Raw genomic sequence first — 24,913 nt, 5'->3', positions numbered from 1 at the left:
TTTTAATGAAGTAAGCACATGATGATTTCACCTAGTCTGCCAAATTATATGGAACTGTTGTTCATTCTGTTAGTATTCATCTTCAGTCATTTAAGTCATTATTCCTCGGTTATGTCTCCCACATATGCATTCAGTTGCCAGTTTATCAGAAACACAGAGCTAAAATGAATGCAGTCTCATACATCAATAATTCTTAGCTTCGCAAGTCTATAATTAAAGATGTAGCACTCACTGTTAGTAGCTACCAGCAGCTCAACAACACCAAGGTTGTAGGTTCGATCCCCACTGGTGCAGGTCTCATGTATTGCGTCTTTAATTTGCAGGAGCTGGTGTATGAGGACCAGCACTACCATGAGCAGTGCTTCCGCTGCATGCGCTGTGGCCGCTCGCTAGCTGACGAGCCCTTCACCTGTCAAGAGGAGGCGCTGGTTTGCAATGACTGCTACTGCAATGAGTTCTCCTCCAAGTGTGTGGCCTGCGACAAGACCATCATGCCAGGTATGGTCAGTGGGTTGAGGGCCAGAGCTCTGCGTCCACTGAAGATGGATATATCAATAACAGCCAATCATTACAATATAGCGTTAGACTCATGTTAGACCAATTGCATATTATTGTAGTAGCTTGGTACTACCAGAGACTTTCTAATTAGGAGACACAGCACTCAAAAAACCCCCCATAGAAATGCATGGGGTTAGTTTGTAACACCAAAATGGCAGTTGTCTACGCCTATCCCACCCCTTCCGCGGCAAAACGTGGACATGTGAATACATTGAGCCAATCGTGTGGTGTGTTGTGAATACATTGAATCAATAATGTGGTGTGTTGTGAAGACATCATGCCAATCATGTGTTGTGATCTCACTGCTGGAGCAAGATTGGTGTTGTGAAGCCTTGCGCGTGCACATTTCTGCCGAAATAGATGCCCGATAAGTGCCCAAAAAGCGTTGCAATATGGCCGCAGAGTGGAGGGACTTACCTAAAAGGACTTTGGTACTAGTATAGCCAGAAACATGCCAAGTAGGGTCAATGGATCTGGGTCAAGCTTTACCACTGAATATCTCCAGATGGATAAATAACTCCACTAGTGTAATGTGTTACAATACATTGCTGGACAAGTGCTACTGATACTATTGTAACCTAATTTGTCAGCCATATGACCTGAAAATGACACAGGAGAATGACTGCTACTCCAAGTTTGGCCTGCAACAAGACCTCCAAACAATGATACAATCATACATGCACTCATATTTCAAGAGGGAAAAGGAGCTACCTGGTCATTGTCTTGTACATCAGCGCAGTCAATGTTCTGCTTTTAGATTAGCCTAATGCTAGTAATACAAAGAAAGAGACTTAATAATGGTGTTTAAGTCACTGAAAGGGGTAGTAAACACAGTGATAACAGGGTACTCTTTCTTAGTAGTCTTGTGAATTCTGTCTTGAATGCCGAGAGCCCTTTTCTTATAGGCTCTCATTTCTTCCTACTTACTGAATGTGCTTTTCTTTCTTTTTTGTGCAGTTTCAAAAGAATAACGGTGATGTGCCATGGATATAGTTGGTAGCATGGATAGAAAGGAACATTTGTTTATTGTGTGTAATAAGTCTAAAGAACAGATTAGTGATTGTATTTGTGAGACAGACATCTTAATCACACCCCTACAAAAAACTTCACTTCATGTGCAGGAAATGCAACATTTTGGGCATGGAAAAATTAATTGCACTACATAGTATTGCACTTCACTGCAGAAATGCAATATTTTGGACATGAAAAAAACTGAGCTATATCAGATTGTGATAACCAAACCTTAAAACAAACTCTCAACTCTCTTTTGCCTTTAGTTTGAGGGATTTCAACTCTGACTCTGTTGTGTAATGCGCCACATATCGACCGTAGCAGAACGGCTTAGGCACAGTGTTAAATGTCATGCCCAAGAGGGCAGAGAAGAAAAGCCAGCTAATGAGTTCTTGTGCGTTTTGGGTGTGACAGCACGTCACAGCAGCTCAGATGTAACTGAGCGATTGACTCACTTGACTGAAAGCGCCTGGAGTCGCGGTCGGATTCCTGCCTCCAGATCTCGACAGTGACGGAGCAGGAGCCAGTGAGCGGACAGGTTTTAGATGACATACAATTACACATAATTCTGGCCCAGGCGGAGTCACGTTTCCCTCTCTCTTTCTCTCTCTCTCTCCTTTCCCCCCTCTTTTTTCTCTCGATAGTTTCTGGCCAAATGAGTGGTTATGCTTACACGGGTTTCTGTGGTGAAACTTCTGTAGAGGGACAGACCAACCCCACCCCATCCCAGCCCTCAGCACCCCCCCCCCCCCCTCTGCCTTTTCAAACTGTACCACCCTGCACCCCTCCCCCTCATATCCCCTACTCCTCTCCACTCCTGACAGTGAGGAAAACAGAGAGAAAAAATATATAGGCATATTTTTTTTCTCTCCAAATATTCATGTCTTTCCACTTGTATCCAGCCACAGCTCTCCACCTCCTCAGAGTGTGTATATTTGTGTATTTCTGTGGGCAGGTACCCGCCCATGGGATTGGCATTGTTGCCGCTAAAAACAAACCAAGGGCAGCCCAGCCACTACGGTACACAATCAAGTATGCTTGGTGTTCACACAATGCAGTGCTGTTGGCTGTGGACTGCACTAGCAGTGTACAGACAGGCTTGGTTGTTTGGCTTTTTCCCACATTGGTTGTGGTTTAGCTGCAGGGCATGAGGCACGTTGCGTGTGAGCGCTGTGGCGCAATCACATGCATCTCTCATAAAAGATTAATCACAATTCACAGTGACACCTGTTGGGTGCTCATGTTGATTCCGGTAAATCTACCCCCCCTCCCCCTCCTAATCTCTATCCGTTTCAACCGGATCTTTATTTGTCTCCCTTTTCTCTTTTATCAACCACTATGACAGGTTCCCGAAAGCTGGAGTATGGAGACACGGTGTGGCACGAGGAATGTTTTGTGTGCCGGGTGTGTGAGCAACCCATAGGTGCCCAGGCTTTCATCCCAGACAAAGGGGACTACTATTGCATGCCCTGCTATGAGGGCAAGTTTGCCCCCCGATGCAGCCACTGCAAACAGGTGAGTTACAGTATCCGAACAAGCTACAGTATCCCACAATTCCCTACAAGGAAGTCTGTAGCAATGGACGAGTATAAGTAGCCACAGAGTATGATAACCGTATTTGAAACAAAGGGTGCCCTAGTTTAACAGTGTAGAGTATTTCACAATTCCATATAGGGAAGTCTGCAGCAATGCACAATTACAAGAGACATTATGAAATCTGATAGTTTGGTGCATTACAGGTGCTTATATCTAATCCATTAATCAACCAGTCAGTCAAAGGCGCATTCCTAAAAGCGTCATAGAGTGGCCAACATGGTTTCCAAGGGAGAGTGAAAGTCGGCGTGTGGGAGTAGTTGTTCAGTGATGCTTTTCGGAAACATACCCACACAAAACTCAGTTACCATAAAGTATTCATTCACTCATTCATTCATTCATGTATTCTGACGTTACTCATATCTTACAGCATTGATGTACCATGTCAATCAATCAACCAACAGTCTGATGCCTCTCTGATAGAAGTGTGCCAGTCAGCTTAAATGTGAGGATACACAGGGAAAGTACTTGAGAAATCAGCCAGGCAATGTGGTGTTGGCACTTTTCCATTGATATTGAGCAACACATTTTTCATCTAAAGTGCCATGGACTCGCAACGGCGGTTTGGGAATTGAACCTGGGGCCAGCCGAATGTCAGGCAGCTTATCATTGCATCAGAACACAAGAACCGGTCATGTGGTTGCCCAGCCACATGGCTCTGAAAATTGACCCGTGTATCATCACCTTAACAGCCTGTGTGTCTGGGGCCTGATTCTGCCCTGATTCTGCTTCTCTGCCAGCCTCTGACCCAGGGTGGCGTGACCTATCGGAACGAGCCGTGGCACAAGGAGTGCTTCCTGTGCACGGGCTGCAAGAGTCCACTGGCCAGCCAGCCCTTCACCTCCCAGGGGGAGGACCCCTACTGCGTCAAGTGCTTCAGCAGCCTGTACGCGCAGCAGTGCGCCGCCTGCAGCAAGCCCATCACAGGTAAGTGGGCACAACCGGCAGCAGTAGCTTTAAAGGTTTTAGTGCCAGGAAATTAGTTTCCCGGAGGCTGTTTTTAGTCTTGTGCCCTTATAGCTAATTTGGATAGTTGTTTGATGCTCTCTCTCACAATGGGCTCTTCATAGTTTTGGTGCCAGAATTAAGCACCATGAAATGAGAAAGGGGGAGGGACCATCAACCATCAACATTGGTCAGCATGATATTACGTTGACATTGCGATCATCACAAGTGCACAGATGTTGTAATCAATTGGACAAAGTACATAGTATACACACATTTCAAAGTGCACTAATAGATTTATATGGAATAAGACACAGAGTCAGCCTGCATCTGTTTATCAGATTGTGATCAGTGACTTCATTTGTTTCTGGTACATTTGTTCAAAGTGAGCTGTTTATTTAGTGCACTAAGAGTACTCTAAACACTTTGTTCGTTATGCCTTCCATGTCAGGGTTGAGGGACTAAAACATACTAGATGCTGTATCCTGCTTGCAGGGAACAGTGACTCAATGACCCTCAGCCAGGAAAAGGCTCAGACAGGGAACCCTACAATATGAAGACAAACACTTCACCTTGCTCCGCTGTTGCTTAAACTGTAGCTGGGTTGCTATTGTGTAGTTTCATAGCTGGCGTGGCGTCCTTCGTAGTCAGGCAGTAATCATATGATGTTGACAGTTTAATGTGGACATTGTAGCCACTTGTTTAATATTCAGAGCTGGGCACCATTTTGTCTGAGGGACTAGGGAGACAGCACAGAGGCTGCTTATTGTCTGCATAGTTGAGACTGAGACAAGAGGGACTGGAGTTATGTCAGCCACAGCCAGAGCCACAGGCTACACCAGCCTGGAAATAGATACCGTGAACATGTCTCATCCAGGGTCAGTGTCTCACATGAATACACAATTATCACGAGTTCAACACAAGTTCATAAATATGGTTTATATTGCTGGTTCTCTTACATATTTATAAATTATTCAGTCCATAGTGACAACATTTAAGTCTCAATGAAACAATTCAGGCATTTATTATTAGTGATCTGTCACTGTTTAATTCATTGCAAGTGATTTGTAGGTGTTTGTATTATTGTGATTTGTAGTAGTTTCATGTATTATACATGGTTTGTCGGTGTTACATTTATTTCAAGTGATTTCTAGTTGTTTAGTTTATTAAGAAGGTATGTGCAGTTGTTGAATGTATCATAAGTGATTTGTGGTTATTTGCAGGCTTTGGAGAGGGGAAGTACATCTCCTTTGAAGAGCGCCAGTGGCACCAGCCCTGCTTCAAATGTTCCCAGTGTTCTGTGTCTCTGGTGGGGGCTGGGTTCTTCCCCAATGGAGAGCGCATTGTCTGCAAAGACTGCAACGAGAAGTAATCGACTCCTCCTGGCAAACACCACCGTAACCACCACCACCACCACCACGTGCCCTGGAGGTTGGAGCATCACTACGTATGATACTTTTATCACAATGCAATGGCTGTCCTGTGCCGAACAGTTGCCTTCGCTGTGCCTTTCTTGCTCTCTTGAATAATTCTATTTGTGTGCTACTTTTTCTGTAACAAAAACAGTAACACAAATATGCTTTATAAGCTGGAATGTACTGATGCTCATTTGTTTTGCCACAACCTGCAAAACAAGCGCTATTTAGGCCCAAGTAAAAAGGAGAAAGAGAGACAGATTTAGTTCTGCGTGTGAGATATCTCTCTCTGTGTATTTATACCTGTAATAATATATCTGCACATACCTGCTGTCCTTTGCTACAATGGAATTTGAAATATTTATATTCTAAACTGATTTTATCAGCATGTGACAAATATTTTTGTCCACTGATACCTTCCCGTGAAATACATATGGCATATATGTATGTGCATATATATGTGTATGTGTATATATGCAGACCTTATGAGAAGGCTGATTAGGCTCTGGATGTGGAAGTGACAAAACCCAATACTTTTTTTTATTAATATATTGTACAGTATTTCCCGTCCTCTTACATGATAGCACTCTATATCATAGGCCAAATGCATATCTTGTCTATTTACATGCTTTTGGTCAGATTGTTTCAACACATAGTCCAACTGTGAAAGAGGACAAAGTATTTTTCAAAAAAAATAAAAATTGTAACACTGAAATAAAATTCCAAATTGTATCTTACTTCTTTATCTGATGTATTCATATGTTTTTTTCCCCACAATAACTAATACACTGTAATTTATATTATATATTATTTCTAAACTTAAATTAACTCCACCATGTGCACTACATACTGTACATCTTGAAACAATATAACCTACATGGTAAATCAATTACACTCAATTAAGACTGAAGCACACAGTGTTTAGGACACTTAATTGCTTCTCAGATACTTAATAGTACATACTTATAAACTTAAAAGTGTGTCTGACTAATGCCACTCCTTAGCCCTCATTTGCCATCTCCATATATGGCAAAAGGCAGACCCTTGCCAAGAGAATAATGGGTTGCATCTGATGGTCTTGTGGAGTGTGTCACCTCAACTATTTTTCCCACCCAATATGCAAAATGCCAGATGCTTACTGGTACTCTGGATGCCTTCGTATCAACATCGTTTTAGCCAAATAAGGAAGAGGATTACTACTATGGGCCTGGCAGATGAGGGCGGCTGGGAGTGTTGGAGTTTAAGGATGGCGAGCCACTGAGGTTCCAGTGCTGCAGTGATTCATTACGATGACATGGCCATGTGGTTACGCATTAGTATTGGCTTTGAGAGGACTGGAAAGCTGGAGAATTATGCTGACAGGACCTGAACTCTCCAGCTCAGAAAATGTCATTGGGAGATGGCAAGGAAGAGGAATCAGATTTCAGAACCTCAACTATATGTTGGCCCAAAGGTATGCAGTAGAATAGAATAGAATATGATAGGATATCTCAGAAAGGGGATTTTAATTTGGTTTAATTACAGGTGGACCATGTGGATACACATATTGTATGCACATACAGTAGTATACAGTATATATATTATATTATATTATATTATAAAGGCCAATCAATCCACATTCTGCACAGACAGAAGCCAAACCAGGATCTATTTCTTTAATAATCAACCGTGTGTGTTATTTTAAAATATTTCCCATGATCTGCTCTGAAACCCAGCTGACCCTGTTTTCAGAAATCTAAACAACGCCAACGAAAACAGACTCACCCTCTCTTCCCTCAGTCCCATGAGATGACAGGGGAGGAGGGGCAAATGAGGAGACATGATCAAAGACTACGGCCCTTGGCACTCGCCTCGACTACTGCAAAGAGATGGACGTTCAAAGGAGGACGCTCCCAGCAGTGTCTGCCCAGTGGCATCTGCTAAATAGATTGTCTTCAAACCCAGCAATGTGACCACACACACACACACACACACACACACACACACACACACACACACACACACAACCTCCTCGTCACATGGCAGGGCAATAAAGGTGACATTGAAAAACAACAACTGGCCCATTGTGCATTGCAGTGGCTGACCTGAGCCTCCCACTGAGTCACATCATTCCATATAGATTCTTAAAGTCGCTCATTTTCCCATAGATTGTGTGCACTCCCTGAAGGTTGTGCATGTGCATGGTCACATTCTCTGTGTTCCCTTAAAGCTGTGTGTCATTCCACATAAAATCCATGTGCTCCATTAAAGTAGTGTGTCATTCCACAGATGTTGTGTGCTTCAACAAAGAAGTAATGAGTTGTGTTCTAAAACTAGTGAGCTAACTAACTGAAAGGGATGCAACATTGATGAACATCGCAAACAACAGTGCAGCTGTCACTGATATATGCTTGATGGAACGCTAACTGGTGTCAGTAAAGTTACTAATGACGTACTGTTAAAGTTTTTCTTACATCTTCGTGGAACTACATAGTGCATAGTGTGGCCAGCTAGTAGGAACCACAGGCGTGAATATCTCTCCTTCCTAAAACCATCCCCCATCAAAATTAATTAGAGGACACCAAGATTTTACCAATAATAGTTGCCTATAAAAACAATTCTTAGAAAAAGGTGCAAATAATTGCATGCTTTTGCTTAAAAGGTATTTTGGCCCTGGGAACAGCCAGTTCAATCGCACACTAGAATAAAAGCAGGTTGCCACTTAGCTTTTACCTGTAACAAAGCCATCAATCTGAGTGCGAAATTCCTTCTGCTCTAACTGGTGCTTCTCTCGGCCAAATCGTAAGCTGCTTGACACAGGCACAGACAGGCCAGGGAAGATCCATGACTTTGTTTTGACAAGGGTGGAAGTCGAGACCAAAGGGGTGAGTTAGGGTGAGCAGGGAGTCTTAATGTGCCCCATGCATCATCCTGCCTTGACTGCATCCTATCTCTTCTGCACCTGTCATCTGGGATAGATGTGGCCCAAGCCCCGTTCAGTTCAGTTACTTTGTCATCTCAAAGGGAAATGTGTTTTGCAGTCAAGTACACAGGATAAAAGGACAACAATACAGTACAAACATACAGCAACAGTAAACAAACATGCTGTGCAAGAATGCCATTGCCTTTTCATCGCCCCAGTCTTGATCTGCTGGGGGTTTTATGAAGTTAATGCCAGATAACGGGGTCATTTTCTGCTCTCCAGTCTCCAAACACAGGTCCACATTTTCATTTAGTTTTCAAGTCATTGCGTTTAATAATAATGATAAGCAGAATATGCAGCAGGCCTGGCCAGATTACTCTTGTGCAGGGCACGAGGTGAGTGTATGGGTATGTGTGTAAATATGCATGTGTCTATTGGTGACTGTGTGGGTGTGTGATGAAATGCCTTGCGAGTGCGACTCTGTGATATACTGAAGTGTTTTGTGATTGTGCTACAAACCAATGTCCCCACAGGGACAAATAAAGTATCCATCTATCTAAGGTGCAGTCAGCAGGTTAAACATAAGTCTTATGAGCAATCTGTTCATAGCTGTGTCCTGTAACTACACAAGATAAGGGCAACATTGGCTGGACTTAACTGCCCTCTGTTAGGGCCAGCAGGTCATGCAAACTTGAGTGATTGGCTTAACATTGATACTGAGTTACTGGTGCACCAAATTGATGTGGAGGGGAAAGCTTTGTGTGTTTACGCATTAAAATGGCAGAAGGAGAGGGAGAGTTATGCGCTAAAGCCCCTGCGCCTGCCAAAGCAGCTAATAAACTGGTGTCACTTTTGTAATGCGTGCCTTGTCACAGAGCCAGAGACCGAGGATGAGACGGATGATTCCAGAAAGTCATGAGTTCTGGCTCAAACACATGGTTGTCTATGACAGAGGGGGATCCTCACCCTTAAGCCTGCTGATGACTTTCCAATACACATTTGTCTCTAAGCTCGCAAATCTTACCCTGACACTCGGAGCACATGCATTTCATAAACAAATTCACAAATTAATTTCAAATATATCTCTGTAAACTAATGCTAGAGCAACAGGGCATTGACTTGGTGTATATAAAAAAAACACATCCTAAGTAGTGTTAACCAAGTGAAAGAAAAGGATGACCATGTTGTGTGTGGATGCTTTGGTAGACCACATTCAGAACACAGGCCTATACATTAATCAGTGTGTCAGCTCTTAACATCTGGAAACAACCCTTTGGCCTCATAGCTTGCATTAGCAGATACTCTATCTGCTGTGATGTAACTGTCTCCATTGAGGATGAGGCCCATTGGGAATGAGTCACAGACTCAGCTTTATCACACGGAATCACCCAGTGGAGGTCTTCCCAGAGTGGCTGCTGACTCCTGTGCTAATCTGACTCAGATCAACACCGGTTCAGTTCCTCTCAGACACAGTCCATGACTTCAACTAGCCAGACTTCAACAGTATTTGTCTTCACAAACTCAGTGACTCCATTTTACACTTTTAGTATGTGCACGATGTGCTTGCTCTATGGGAAATATAGCCTTGGGCACTGTCAAGCGCCTTAACACATGTTCTTCATGGCTAGCTCTCTCTATATACTGCATATGTGTATATTATTAAATTGTCAGTGTCTTGACAGTTTCGCCGTGCAAGATTGAGATATCACTTGGAATTGAAGAGAGCATCTGTATCATGCTGCTTCTCACCACTGCAGCTCATGGACACGTTCCATCAAACTCACCATCGGGCTTGTTTTTTCTCCCTCTCCCTCGAAAACGTCCCTCTGCTGTGAGAACTCATACCACAGGAATGCTTGCACAATTTCATATCTTCTGTACAAACAGTGGCTTTCCAATCCTACCAGCGGGGCTTGGATGAAAATGGTGTTGGTCAGATTTCCCTGCATTTCACAAACACTGGGGCTGATGGGTAATGAGTGTGGTGATAGTGGTGGTGAGGGGGAATCTGATGGGAACTGCCACTTTATGTCGAAGGCCACTCTGACAAGGTCAGAGCCTGGGGTGACACATCATCAGAGGGGGGGGGGAGGAAAGGGGAGAAGAGAGGGAAAGAGAAAAAACAGGGGGAAAGAGTGGAGAGGGAGAGAAAAAGCAACAGAGAAGCAGAGAAAGCAAGAGTGAGAGAGAAAGAGAGAATATTCCTCCAATCCGTTCAGAGGGCCACTGCCTGAGAAATAAAACAGACATACTGTTCCATGTTCCTGTACAGACCGGCTGCCATCTTACTAATGAAAATTCCCAGGCCCCTGGATTAGTGCCACGGTTCTCAATCAAGCTCTTTAAGAATCCCCAGCTCTGCAGACCTTAAAAGAACCTGTCAGAGGCTCTTATTTAGCCAAATACACCTGACTTACAGGGAGGCTACAGGGAGTTGAGGGTCCACAACTGAAGCACTCCGTTCACATAGCATAAAAATAGTCTAGACTGGTCTAATTTTTTGCCGCCATCACGTCTGGTGTAGTCAGTTCCGTTGATTGAAGTGGAAGCTGATTGTTGAGGCAGGCGCTCCGTGAACGGAACGCTTCAGTTACATGCCTGGTGTAGGCTCCATGTAAGATCATGAGGAACATACCACATAGCTTGCATACACTTAGCATCAAGAGCCTACTACACATATTTACATTGAAAGAGGAGTCGCAGGAGAAGGATTAATTAGTCAAACTGTATACTACTGTCTACACTGCACTATATCTTTTGTCATGTGCACCACCTACTTTGTATATCACATTGCACTTTTTTGCACTTCTGGTTAGACACAAACTGCATTTTGCGGTCTCTGTACTTGTACTCTGCAAAATGACAATAAAGTTGAATCTAATCTAATCTAATCTAAAACTGAAGTATGACACCTTCCTTGAGTATCTGTCAAGCAATAAAGGGGCATGATATGATTGGGGATGTTCTGAAATTTATTACACTTTTACAATTGTACACTTTTATGCAAAAACAAACATGGTACAAAATAATATCCACAATGACAAAATTAAGTCACAATGAATAATATCGAACACGTTAAGAAAAAAAAAAGTATACAAGTTTTTGTTTTCTTTTAAAAAAAAAAATCAAAACAGTAGAAAATAAAATGAAAATTACTATGAAACAATACAAAACAAACACCAAACAAATGGTCTGACATAAAATACAAAATGCATGCTTAGTGTCCCTGCCTTGAGTCAACTAGAACATGCACGCCTGACATACTCTCTGTACAAAGCTTTTCAGAGACCTCCCCATCACAAAGCCTGTCCTATGCCCCTCGCTCTGATCACCAAAGGATAACAAGGCATGAGTGAGCAAACCAAAGAAGACATTTCTTCTATGTAATACAAACACAAGTGATTTTTCACACTGTTTGCTGGGAACAGCCAACCCCTTAATCTTTTCAAAAAGGGGAGGGGAAAAAAAAGATAAAGAATCACTAATTCGTTAAACTTTCTGCTGCATGTGTAGAGCTCTTGAGCGTTCCTTGTGCGCTCTGTTGTGTGGCCGGTCAGGACCACCATCAGGCAGAGTAGTCCTGCGGACGCAACAGGTTACATAATGAGGGCGTCTGGACAATGAGAGCGTGTAAACTCTACACGGGACACACTGTGCCGGGCTGAACTTCAAAAGTCGCTCACCGCGCGGGGCTTCTTATTCATCTTCATGTCAAACCTGAGAGAGAAACATCACAGAAAACATCGGTTTGAAAAAGTACAGTTTGAAAATGAGAGGGAAGAGGAGATGGAGAAAGATAACGAAAGAACCCAACTCAAGAAAAATCATCCACAAACACCTTCAATTTCATCTTATGCATTCCAAGATGAATTGACATACTAAAGGAAACATAACCTTAAAAAAATGAAATCTAAATGAAAATTAAAAAGTGGCATCAACACATGTTTTTAACACAACAATACAAGACAAAAATAATAATTTAAAAAAGTAAAACAGGTTGCATCGCCTACAAACATGCTTAACGGAGAATGGATCTACAGTGTCGGACAGACCAGTTGATTGGTCACTAGCAATGACAAACGTAAATCTGAGGTGACAGTGAGGCAATCGGAAGGACAGAGCAAGGGGCACAGTGGGAGGAAGTGACATCACAGGAAGCATGGAGGTTAAACTGGGACTTACTCAAAGTCATAATCAAACATGGCAGAGGGACTGTAAAGGGAGCAGCAATAAGAGAGGAAGAGAGCAGAAAATGTTAGTATCTCAGCCTGACATGGCACCACACCAGACTCAATACTACACCATACTACAGGGGTGCCCATGTGCTTCCTACCCTAATGTGTCCTAATAACACTTTTGACTAATCTTAAATGGAAACATCAAACGTATTTTTAAAAGTGTAATCCAGGGTAATTTGAACCCAGGGACTATTTCACTACGGGGCAATTCTGCGCAAAACGGTCACATCCATAACGGCAACACAACGCCATGGTATTTAGTTTGCGTTATGGACGTGACAGTTTTACGTGGAATTGCCCTATGACAACAAGTCGAGCACCCCCCCCCCCCCCCCCCCGGAGCTAAATTACGTTGATTGAAGGAGTGCTGAGTTTGACCGACTTTAGTGTTTATAGCCTAAAAGGCTAACAGTGCAAGTACTAAGGGCAGTGCGCCAAGCGTATCCAAACCACCATTTTTTAACCACTAATAATGCTCAAAATAGCATCACACTTCTGCAGTAGTATGAAATGGGTCCTTACACATAAAATGAAGCATCAAGAACTTAGTAAGTGTACATTTGATTAACGCAATCTAGCTCTCGAGGGGGTGTTCTACTCGTTGTCATGGTGAAAAAGACCCTGGGTTCAAATTACTCCGGAATTACACTTTAAGCAGGGCTCTGTTCTCCTATCATACCTCATATCAAGGAAATAAACCCCAGGTTTAAAAAATACCAAAGTTTCCCTTTAAAAGATATGTTTTAGAATGTACCGCTCTCAGACCTTCCGTAGTTCTGTAGGTAAAATATGATGTCAGCAGCACCAGCTACAGAGTATGAGCCAATTTCCAGAAGGCAGAAAAATACTGATGACACTGTATAGGTCCCTAATGGAACTATTAATTTAAAGATAACACCAATTCCTGTGTAAGTGACAGGACAGAGAAAAAGTAATTGATAAGCACTATAGGTGGTTTAATCATATGAAACAACTTGATATACTCTTTCCATATATTTTTCCACAAGTGGAGGAAGTATGGCCTGCTTTTAAGAACCGCTAATGCAGTGCAACTACCTCATACTTAAATGTTGCATGACAGAAACTAAACAGCTTGTATAACCTATACCGGAATTTATGTCTTGCCAGTTACTATTTCCTACCCTCAACACTGTCAGACACATCTTAAAGCCCAGGATGTGTACACATTCAGATACTGTAAACTGACCGTGCGTTATGTACTGCAAACTGTGTGCTATGCATGTTTAACACACACACTGAGGTGTGATGTTGACCAGATGAGGTGTCCTACAGCTATTTAGAATCCTGTCTTGGCATCTGAGAATACTTGAACATGTCATTCCAATCCATCCATTTTATGTTTTTTTCCCTTCTCGGAGGAAGAGTTGAGTTTTTTTTTTTTTTTTTTCTTTTCACTACAACCTAGTTTCAGTCTGAGTGCTCTCATAGCACTCACGCCATTGGTTCCATCTTAACATCTGTCTAGTTAAAACTGACACAGAAACAACTCGTGGGAGACTGCAGGAGATGAGAAGAGAAGATAAGGGAACAGGCGTAACCATGGGAGACAGGGTGGTACAGGAACAGTGGACTTAGAACACTTTCATTTACGCAATAGTCTCTCTATTGTCCAACAACTTGAGGTTTACGTATGCTTCCCAGTGTTGCACATGCAGCAGAACGTATAGATAGGACATGTAAGCTATTTGTTTTTGTTTGTTTTTCTATTTGTGCCATTATGTAGTTCTTTCACAGCTTTTGTCCATGCCTTAGTGGTTATGAAGCCAATCCTCTTTCAAAATCCTATGGAGGTGTCTCTATTTAGGTTTTGAAATCTCTCTGCTGCGGCGATGATGTCAGTATTGTCAGGATTATGTCAGTCCATCCTGTATAAACGTAGAGACGTACCTGTGTCTGTTCTTGTTCTTGCGCTTCTTGTGGCTCCCATGGTGACCGCCAGAGGAGGAAGAGGCGGCCTTCTGGGGCTTGAGGTCCTGGGCGGTCCCGTCGCCGTCCTCTGTGTCCTCCTGACTCGGCTCGTTCTCCTGGTTCTGGAGGTCCGGGGACGTGTCGCTTTCGGTTCCGCTGCCAGGCTCACCTGGGAATCCCATAGAACAGTTTGTCTAAATCAGCGTTTCTCAAACTGTGGGTCGCGACCCACTACTGGGTCGTGGAGACATGCCAGGTGGGGCGCGAACTGACGTGAAAAACAGGAGTTTTTTTTATTATTTTTTTTATCTGTAGCCTGGGCCCAGGTAGCACCCGATGCGCAATGGACGCACTGTGTTATTCACAGGGAAGCGCTCGTGTCAAGGCAGCTTAGTTAGTCCCGACCTACATGACATTTTGAACGTTGTTGTGAGAGTGGTGAATTTCATCAAAACCCGGCCCTTAAAAGCGTGTCTATTCTCCGCACTTTGCGAAGAGATGGTAGCTGACCAAAAGGCTGTACTGTTTCACAGCGAGGCAAGGTGGCTTTCCCGAGGTAAAGTGCTGTCGCGCTAGCCTAGAAATCTAGACGCACCCTAGCGGCGGCAAATTAATTTGCTCAGCCTGTACTCTAGTAGCAAACCATAGGAATTTCTATTGGCTAACACCGTGGATGTTATCCAATCACAGCGCTCTATTTTGTTAGAGAGTCTTAAGGCGGGCTTAACAGGATAACGACAGTCCTGCGACGGTGAACAAAGCTATGGCGAACGAAGAGCGGTTGTTTGAATTGGCGTTGGCGTCAACTTTGGAGGAGTTGGACTTGTGCTTTTCTTTGAAAGTTGAGCAACACAATGCACTTAAGTCATTCCTTTCGAAGAAGGATGTATTTGCCGTTTTGCCGACCGGATACGGATATGGTCGTAGCGCTGGCCTATTGCATGCCTAGGCAGTTTGAAAGACAATTCTCTGCCCGCCCCTTGGATTAAGCGAGGTGAATGGCTTGATTCCAGACTATACATTTCAATGATATAGGATGGCCCGCCAGGCTACTGTCGCGCGTGTTTGAGCTCCGAGTCGCCTCTTCTTGGAGGAAGAGCGCATGTTTGAATCTGCAAGCACGTTCACTAATGAACATTTCTTGACCAAGCTGGCCTATCTTAGCGATATATTTGATATATCTTAGCGATACATTCGAGTTAAATGTCCAGTTACAAGGCAAAGACAAGCACCTACCTCACCTAGCAAATAAGATTACAGCATTCACCAAAAAAACTTGAGTATGGGACAGGCGCCTCGATCGCGACAGTATTATGCCTTTGAGATTTCTGAGCAAAATCGCTGAAACGTCTGATTGGGAGGCACTCTTGTGATCCCATGTATTAAACAGTAGGCCTACATCACATCCCTGCAAAGTTTATTTCAAAAATATTTCCCAACCAGCAGTGCTCAGTATGACTGGATTATGGATCCATTTAATGCTGCATGTTGGTATTTCATTGAATATATTGTACAATGCTGTAAAATGGCCTATGCTTCCTAATATGTTGCTGGAAAACAGAAATATGTGTGTTATATTTATTATTATATCTGCAGCACCAGCTGATTTTAACTCTGTTGAAGCGGATATATTTAGAACTTGTCATTATTTCAATAAATTTGACAATTTTAAGCTTGACCTACCACTTTCTTAGAGCGATGAGGGACAGGTGGGGCTCGAGAATGCCCCCTTGATCAAAGTGGGGAATGAAAGAAAAAGTTTGAGAACCACTGATCTAGTTTGTTAACTACCACAGTCACGAATTGAGTCGTGATAGTCTGTCATTTTTAAAAAGTGGGTCCAGAAAAAAAGTTTGAGAAACACTGGTCTAAATGATCAACCCTTTCTTAAATTCAACTGCACAGTATATATAAGTATAAGTACTTGTGCTTGCAACCACAGCGGCGCTCAGGGAGCAGTGAGGGGTTAGGTGCCTTGCTCAAGGGCACTTCAGCCGCGGCCCACTAGTCGGGGCTCGAACCGGCAACCCTCTGGTTACAAGTCCAGAGTGCTAACCAGTGGGTCACGGCTGCCCCATGCATATACACCGTTTGCATTATCATGTCAGTACTACCATAGGATCAATATATATCAAATTTGGTCTACAATATCTGTTAACAATATGTTATTTTTGTGAAAGTTTAATGTTGAGTAAAATACAATTTACTACATTACATGCAATAGGTGCAGGACACAGCGTAGAGGTAGTCAGGTCTATTAAAAGTTGGGCAGTCTAATGCATTATGCAGAAGGAGCCCCCTAGAGGCCATTCTACACAATGACACTCAGGTTGTGTACCGATGTCACTTCTTGCTCACCTCATGCAGGTGTGCTAAGGCTGCAACTGATGATTCTTTTCATAGTGATTAATCTGTTGAGTAATGTCTAAATAAATCATTTTGTTGTTTAATTGATAATATATTGAAAGATGACGAATCTCAGTTTTTCCCCAAAACTCATGATTATGTCCAAACGACAAATATTTAGCTTACTGTGAGAGAGAAGTAGAGCAGAGAATATTCCAGAAGTTGCAATCAGCAAATTTAGAAGGGGTTTTTTCCCCTTACAAAAATGAAAGTTTACCAAAATAATTGGCCATTAATTTAATAGTTGCCAACTAATTATTATAATTAACTGATGAATTGTAGCAGCCCTAGTAAACATACTGGACAAAAACAAAAAAATATGTCAAAGACATTATTACTTACGTTTCTCATTCATATGATCTGGGATGCCCCCAAGTGCACAGACAGCCTGAGACGACAGAAATTCAATGTTTTCAACAACTAGATACTAAAAAATACATGATAACTAGAACTAGCACGTTGTGGTAGTAAGATGACTGCACAGCCATGAATTTCTAGTTGACATACATTTGTATGGCAAGGCAAGTAATACATAGAGTATAGAGGTGAAAGGAATTTACGCAGTTGCTGTGAACGTTCATACCCAATTTTAAGAAAAGGCAAAGCATTCTCAAGGCATTGTTGAGATATCGTGTTCACAAGAATGGGACATAAATGTGATCTCGGTGACCTTAAACTTTGACCTTCACCTCCAAAATCAATCAGTTCATCTCAAAAGTCCAAGTAAACATTCATACTAAATTTGAAGTCTGTGTCTTGAGGAGTTCTTGGGATATTATGGTCATGAGATCATGACGGACAGATGTATACAACCCAAAAACATAATGTGTTCAGCCACTGCAGAGGCATTAAAAGAATATAGCGATAAAGCTCTTTAGCAGAAGTAAGAAATCAAGACAGTCAGGATGAAACACCTTGACTCCTTTCTGCAATATTTATAAAACGAAGCAATGAACTTACAGCCACAGAGGTGACAGAGGACTTGCTGAAAAGCCTTTCGGCCTCCTTGAACTTCCTATTTCTTCTGTCAGTCTTGCTATTTGAGTTCCTAAAATATAAAACAGCGTGTATGAATGCAGGAGGACACAATCCATAGATAATAAATTATATACATTTAGGGCTGTGCGATATGACCAATACTTCACGTAACAATATAGAGATAATATCATGTCCTGATAATGTAACTACATACATCATGATACAGCCCATTTTCTGCAAATGAAAAAATAAAAAATAAAAAAATCACAGCCTATAACTAAACTGACTAACTATCCTTTACAATGGATATTAACTAACTCTGCATATGCATAGGCTAAAACATCATAATGCAACACTATTATCAATACCGCCATATATGACGATATGGTTAAATTCTCATCATGGGGAGTTATTATCATTATATTCAATAAATAAGCGATACAATATGGCACAGAAATGCAATTCCACAATTCTTACTTTTGATTGGTGAGGTAGCGGTCCCAGCCTCTGATAATGTTCCCATACATTTGAGTGTCCTCCAGGTAGCTTCCCTCAAACGCATATATCTGCCTCTCAAGGTTTACCAAAGTTTCCTGTCAGAACAACGTTAATCATGCATTGAAATATTGTCACAGGGTTGCAAAACAACATGCAATGCCAAACATTAGGTAAGTAGATTAATTTAATATCGGCTGTCTGTAAACGCCATGTGTCATAAAAAAAAGGTAGCTAGTTAATAACAATGTAACAATCTATCGTTAACACACAGCCAAGGTCTTCATGGCAGTTGTCACTGTATGGATGGCGCGCGTAACTTCAAATGGCTAACGTTAGCTTCATTAAGGTTGGTATGATAGGTTTGCTAGTTGATCTTTGCTAATGCTAGCTAGCCCTATCCGGCCCTAGCCGCTGTCAGACCATATTTAAATGTTGAGTTGTTAGCTTGCTAGTGGGCCTTCTGTTCAGTTGTTTGAGCTAGCCTAAAAGCTAACTAGCTTACTACGTTGACACAGAGTCGATACGTTCAGCTAGTCTTACAAATCAGTCTTACAGGCACACGACATTATATGTATCGATTCTAAACAGCCTTATTAAAATCGGCCTACCGCTAGTTCTTGTTTTCTCTTCACAAGCTCTGATAATTCCCGACGTGTATCGGGAATTTGTGGCGGTGTAGCTTTCGCATGCATCGCCATGATGGATTTCGCATAAAAACAACGCGCAAACGAGTGACATCCGGTAAGCTGAGAGGGATATCGGGGATATCTAAGTGAGTAGAAGCTACTACTACTAATTGCCACATGGGGGCAATGTAAAACAAATTATGTAAAATCTGCAAGCAGTTTGACAGTGAACATGTGACATTCAGTGGGTGTGCGCTACCATGGTAACATAAGTACTCACTGCAACAATGTTTCAACAATCGCAGTTTTGACAACGTTTTTTCAGTGAAGCGGTAAGGACATCTTTAATTCAGCAAATATTTAATATGAGTCAATATGTAATGTTGACATTGACAACGTTTATTTACAACGTTATTTGAGCTTTTCCTACTTCTAATGGTTCGGAAAACGTTTAGACAAATCAAGGATTAGGCTATCAATGTGTCTCGTTCTATGTCAACATGCTGCTAGCAACACATTTGCAAACAACTGTGCCCTTATCCACAGGTCTCACTTTTTCCCTCTGCTTGACATGAAACATCAACACTTGAATTTATTTCATCTTGCATGGCTATAATGAGAAAAGTACATAGAAGTTCAAGTGACTGTGAGTATATTGTTAGCATTCTCTCCATGTGTCACGGTATAAAAGAGGCTATTGACATGCTTACAATCTCTTTCAATACATGTACCTGACTACTGTCTCATCAAGGTTATAAGCCACTTGGATGTACCTCATCAATTCCTGTGAAGTATCAAACGGTTGTCATCAGCAATGAGGAAAAGAAGGGCTTTTGTTCCAAGTCAAAGAGGTTTCTCTTGGAAGACAGTTTGGTAAACAAGTAGCCCACTTTACCCAGATAAATACATTATATGAATAACACAGTTATTAAGACCAATTTTATTTTTTTTCTTTCATTTAAACATTATCATTCAGAATGAAAATCCTGGTCCTGGTGCATACTTATCACATACACCCGCAGAAAATAATAGCCCTTCTTTTTCCAAGAAAGGCACTGGGGGCTTTGCATCAAAGGTTGGGAAAATCATTAAAAAAAATGATAAAAAAAATATTATGTGAAATGTAAACATTCTCGTTTTCCACTTACTGTGCAACTCTGATTGCTGGTTGTTGTATTCCATCAGGCTCACAGAGTTTCTCGAAACTTACATAGAGGTATCCCAGGACCCAATGCTTATAACCTGCAATCCAGTTTGCTGCCTAAACACACCTTTTTAAGGGGAAGCACAAGAAATTTCCGTCTGCCTATTGCAGTAAAATTGGATAGTGTGACCAAGGGAACTCCAGCTCCAAACCAATACAACGTGGGTGCATTGTATAAGTATAAGTATATATACTTTTTTTGATCCTGTGAGGGAAATTGGTCTCTGCATTTAACCCAATCGGTGAATTAGTGAAACACAAACAGCACACAGTGAACACACAGTGAGGTGAAGCACACACTAATCCCGGCGCAGTGAGCTGCCTGCTTCAACGGCGGCGCTCGGGGAGCAGTGAGGGGTTAGGTGCCTTGCTCAAGAGCACTTCAGCCGTGTCCCACTGGTCGGGGCTCGAACCGGCAACCCTCCGGTTACAAGTCCAGAGTGCTAACCAGTGGGCCACGTCTGCCCCCCATTGTGTGACATTCCTATCGCAAAGGCACAGAAATGAGAAACTAGAAGCCTTTTTTTTTTATTGCAGATGGACCATATTACATTGTTACCAATACCGTCTCAAACATTACATTACATTTGGCTGACACCTTTTAACCAAAGCGACTTCCAAACTTAGATGATTAATTACTGCCTCTAAACATTTACTTATGAACTGCAGTATATTAACTTTGATTTTTTACAGGTGTCTTACGGTGGTGTTGACAAAAGCACAACCATATCAGCTCACTCTGTCTTCCTCTCCAAGACAAAAAGAAACATGGCCAATTTGAATGGTTTAAAAGGACCATCCCCCTGTAAGTGGTATGAGTGAAAGTGAGATCAAGCTCTTAGCAGTATTATATTCGCACTTAAAGGTTCTCTCCAGCCTAACATGATGTATATAGCCATTTAACAGAAGTTTCTTGTTACATAAAAGTAATTGTTTTACTTTTTTATCTTGTTAAAGGTCACTATAATGTAAATGACACCATAACACAGAAGGACCCAAAGGTGCCCTATTCCTGTTTTAAATCAAACATTGCCCGCAACCCACTTCCACTGAAGAGTGAAGGCCCAGGGCCTGGGGCATACAACCCTTATCAGATCCCAGAGATGGTGAAAAGGACAATCTTACCGTACGTGAAACACATTGGTGTATACTTTTTAGTAGAACAAAGTACCCGCAGTTACACTTAAAATGAGTGCGGGGTGGTTGTGGTTATGATCTGTCTAACCATGGATCACTTGTTCTGGGTAACAAGGCCCTGGATAAGATCATAGCAGGACCCATTCCATGCTATTGGTAAAACCATAAACAAAGAACTCACTGTAAGGTTGAATTTAAAGTTAAATGACCAGTTGTCAATGTAGCATGTGTGATATAGGGAACATAATGAAGGTCTAGTTTGGAATTTTATGTCACCTATCTACCAGACGGAGACATTATCTCGGACTCTCAGCACCTCCTCTGAAACTCTCCGAGAACCCACCTTTGCCAGGCCCGGGGCAGTATGACATTGTCAACTATGAGGGCTCTCCCAAGCACTTCATGTCCACTGCTGCATTTGTCTCAGGGACAAGCCGATGGGTACAAAATCCTAAAGGACACGATGTACCTGGTCCAGGTATAGCATTGCTATGTCAAGTTAATTGCAGTCAAGTGAATTATCCGAATCCACAAAATAACTCTTCAATTTGAATGTGCTTTTTTGTTCCTTACAGGGTTTTATGATCCAGAGATTATGTCAAAGAGGTCTTTCATATACAACCATAGAAAGAACTGGGTACCAGCATGAGCTGGGCAAAAATTGTTGTTTAATGTGAGACAAAGAATACTCAACAGGATTTTGGAACAGGAACATATACTGCATTACTGATGGAGTACAATCCAAATTAATTTGATCATTTAGTTTTTTGTTTCAGTGATTTTCTTTCTTGATCTTGATCTTTCAAATTCAACCACTGTTATTCCATTAAATACTTTTCTCATTAAATAGAAATACCAGACACCAAATGAGTTTCACTGACTTAAATTTGCCCATGGATGACCTTTTTATGTCACAATACTGTTATATGCATTAAAACAGCAATTTTCATCATGCCAATTTATGTATTAAATGTTAGTCGCATTGTTATGTGATGAGACGAATAGCCTGTTCTAATTTAGTGACCACTGCATTGTAATAGGTCCTGTAGCCAGAGAGTAGCCTGTCCCACACCCTCTTCATCTGATTCTAAGAGACATTCCAAAACACTCCCTCAAAGGGTGACAGCTGACAGCGTGTCCTGACAGTCAGCATCCACACAGGGAAGACAGAAGGTGGGGGCTGGGACTGTGCCTCTGCACCAACTGTTGTGGTTTGGATGGCGTTTTCAGCTAGATCTGTATTTGAGCTATGCAACTAGACTGTGTTTCAAACTCAGCACAAGTGGCTTTTTTATTCATAGTATGTATGCTATCTTTTCAAAAAGGATAAATATCAGTATAGATATGTTCTATACTGATAGTATACCAGTATTGTCAGTATTAAACCTGTATTGTTAATCATATCATATTTACATTTAAACACCCATTGCGTGATGTGTGGTTTGGCCTTACATTTTTGCTCAAACTAAAACAAGACATGTCCCATCTCATGGTGTCCTGTGAAATTGCCGCACTGCTCCGTAAATCTAAAGTAAACTTTTCTATTGAGGCTGTCCAGTTCTGTGACGATGTCGGTTGGAAAATTTTCCAGGCAGCTTTAGCTCACTGCTGCAGCTGATGCCACAGCAACTGTGGCTACAGTCGCCTCCCACTCTCAAACAGCTGTGGAGACATTCAGATACACACTGCAGGAGCACATTGTATAAAGCTATTAATCCTGTCTTCATCTTTTTTTTTTTTCATTTTGTTCAATTATGTTGCCTCTGGAAACTATTTTAAAGAATCATCTTCTGTGACATGTCATATGGTGTAATGTTTAACTAAGAAATATATATATAAAAAGGTTTGTATAAGACATCATGTGATACAGTTGGCTGAGCCTTTATGACCATCCTGGAAAAGGAATAAAATGTACCCTACATTTCTAGTTGGAGAGCTACTGGGCAGCAAGAGAGAGGAAGAGCAGGAGAGAGAGGCGTTTAGCAAAGCTTGAAAGCTAGCCCCCAGAGAAATTAGATCTGTGTTGACCTGCTACTTTTCTTGTGCTGGCATTAAATTAATGACTCATAATGTCTCTGTTTTGGGAGCAACTGTCTCCATAGTGGTAATCCAAGAGGTGTAAAGGGAAATGAAACGCCAGAGTGAGACCTCCGCTGGTTTGTGGGCATATCAAAGCGAGAGTTATTTTAGCAGTTATGAGTCAGTTACAAGGACTCAGTGCCAGTTAACATGGTACTCTGAAAACTATTTCAGCAATCAGCCAGACCGTGTGTGTGTCTAGGTGTCTGTTTTTGCATCTGTATTTGATACTAATTTTGCCCAGCTGACTGATGTTTTACCAGTCTGTCTTTGGCAGTCCCCTCTTTCATGCCGTGGTGTGCTGGTGAGGCAGCATTAAGAACGACGCTGGGCGACTGAACAGGATGGTAGGGAAAGCTGGCTCTGTTCTAAAATTTCTAAAGTATCTATCTAAGAAAGTCTCAGCCCCAGTTTACCAATCCCCACATCCTATTTCCACATTTCTAAAATGAGGAAGCAAATTATTGGGTAAATGCTTTGCTTGTATTACTTGAAGAATCCTCTTCAAGGGGTTTAAACAAAACTAAAGCATACTTTTTGGCTTTAATAATAATTGGTTGTGTGATATGCACCCAGGCTTGCCTCTGTAGCAAAGCTTTGTGCCGCATTGAGTAGATTCGTGAATGTTTCTTATTCCTAATTGTTGTGTAACAGCCTGTTGGAACACTTCTCCAATCTGATTATGATCCCAGTGCCTTCAGATGACTGTTATGTAAGTATACATAATATCAGTGGGGAAAAAAAGATTAGACACACACCGCATTCAGACATGGCACCTGATTACTCAACCCCCTACACTCACAGTCCTCAAATCGTTATCCATTCAACAATTATTCACTTCATGATGTCCGCCCTCTGCTCTCCAACTGTGGAGATGTAAACACACTGTTTTCGGGGAGCAATAAGTTCCCACACTATTTTGCTAAGCACAGGTCTGCTTTGTTTCTCAACACACAAGGTTCAGTATTTTTATTTACTTTCCAAGAACATCTCTGACCTCAACAAGAGCAGTTATTTTTTAAACCGACCATGTGGTAATTTGATGGCAGGTCTGCAGTAGGAGAAGAGGCACACTCTATGGGCAATGAGATTACATTAGTGTTTGCCTCTTGTGTCGGAGGCTGTGTTTGTCCAAATCCCAATCACTCTGTGGTGTGTCTACAATATTTCTTGATATCCCCACAACCCTCATGTTGGCAAGGTCAATCCTTCTCAAACTCTCGAGAGGACCTCATTAATGCACAGAGGCATCCCTCACAAAAATGTCTCAAGATACAGACCTACCACCTTTTCTTTCAATGGTACAATTTGTGGACATACAGGTACACCTGATTTATTCAACCTGGCATATTCTCTCTGAAATTGTCTATGTGTTCAATAATACCATATGGTTT

The 24,913-nt window shown here is 41.9% G+C and overlaps 3 protein-coding genes across 8 annotated transcripts in view; 2 read left to right on the top strand and 1 right to left on the bottom strand.

Moving 5' to 3' along the window:
- The window catches only part of fhl3b (four and a half LIM domains 3b), an 18,234-nt gene extending 11,975 nt beyond the window's left edge, over nt 1-6,259 (top strand). Inside the window, exons 3-6 of the mRNA XM_042076352.1 lie at nt 324-498; nt 2,915-3,084; nt 3,903-4,089; nt 5,331-6,259. Coding sequence (XP_041932286.1) covers nt 324-498; nt 2,915-3,084; nt 3,903-4,089; nt 5,331-5,479 — 681 coding nt within the window. The 3' untranslated portion in view covers nt 5,480-6,259. The remainder of the gene's footprint in view (nt 1-323; nt 499-2,914; nt 3,085-3,902; nt 4,090-5,330) is intronic.
- A 5,116-nt stretch (nt 6,260-11,375) lies between these two features.
- meaf6 (MYST/Esa1-associated factor 6) lies at nt 11,376-19,214 on the bottom strand. Of its 3 annotated transcripts, XM_042076359.1 has the most exons (8): nt 19,082-19,214; nt 18,453-18,568; nt 17,958-18,045; nt 17,340-17,385; nt 14,571-14,760; nt 12,607-12,636; nt 12,108-12,141; nt 11,376-12,004 (listed from the first exon to the last, which is right to left on the bottom strand). In XM_042076359.1, exons 1-8 carry the CDS (start codon nt 19,169-19,171, stop codon nt 11,990-11,992), a joined length of 609 nt encoding a protein of 202 aa, XP_041932293.1. In that variant the 5' UTR covers nt 19,172-19,214; the 3' UTR covers nt 11,376-11,989. The 3 variants fall into 3 exon arrangements, with proteins under 3 accessions (XP_041932293.1, XP_041932295.1, XP_041932294.1); XM_042076361.1 differs by lacking the exon at nt 12,607-12,636; XM_042076360.1 differs by lacking the exon at nt 12,607-12,636 and having other exon boundaries at nt 11,376-12,141.
- Nucleotides 19,079-22,433, top strand: stpg1 (sperm-tail PG-rich repeat containing 1). Of its 4 annotated transcripts, none has more exons than XM_042076350.1 (9): nt 19,079-19,214; nt 19,646-19,745; nt 19,851-19,972; nt 20,076-20,174; nt 20,285-20,464; nt 20,997-21,108; nt 21,261-21,429; nt 21,728-21,918; nt 22,016-22,433. In XM_042076350.1, exons 2-9 carry the CDS (start codon nt 19,706-19,708, stop codon nt 22,087-22,089), a joined length of 987 nt encoding a protein of 328 aa, XP_041932284.1. In that variant the 5' UTR covers nt 19,079-19,214; nt 19,646-19,705; the 3' UTR covers nt 22,090-22,433. The 4 variants fall into 4 exon arrangements, with proteins under 4 accessions (XP_041932284.1, XP_041932282.1, XP_041932281.1 ...); XM_042076348.1 differs by having other exon boundaries at nt 19,115-19,245; XM_042076347.1 differs by lacking the exon at nt 19,079-19,214 and adding an exon at nt 19,316-19,431.
- The last annotated feature ends 2,480 nt before the right edge of the window (nt 22,434-24,913 follow it).

Source organism: Alosa sapidissima, chromosome 21 (genome assembly GCF_018492685.1).
Source record: "Alosa sapidissima isolate fAloSap1 chromosome 21, fAloSap1.pri, whole genome shotgun sequence".
Classification (NCBI taxonomy): domain Eukaryota; kingdom Metazoa; phylum Chordata; class Actinopteri; order Clupeiformes; family Clupeidae; genus Alosa; species Alosa sapidissima.
Note: the sequence above shows the minus strand (reverse complement) of the source record. Positions and strands in the feature narration are given on the sequence as shown.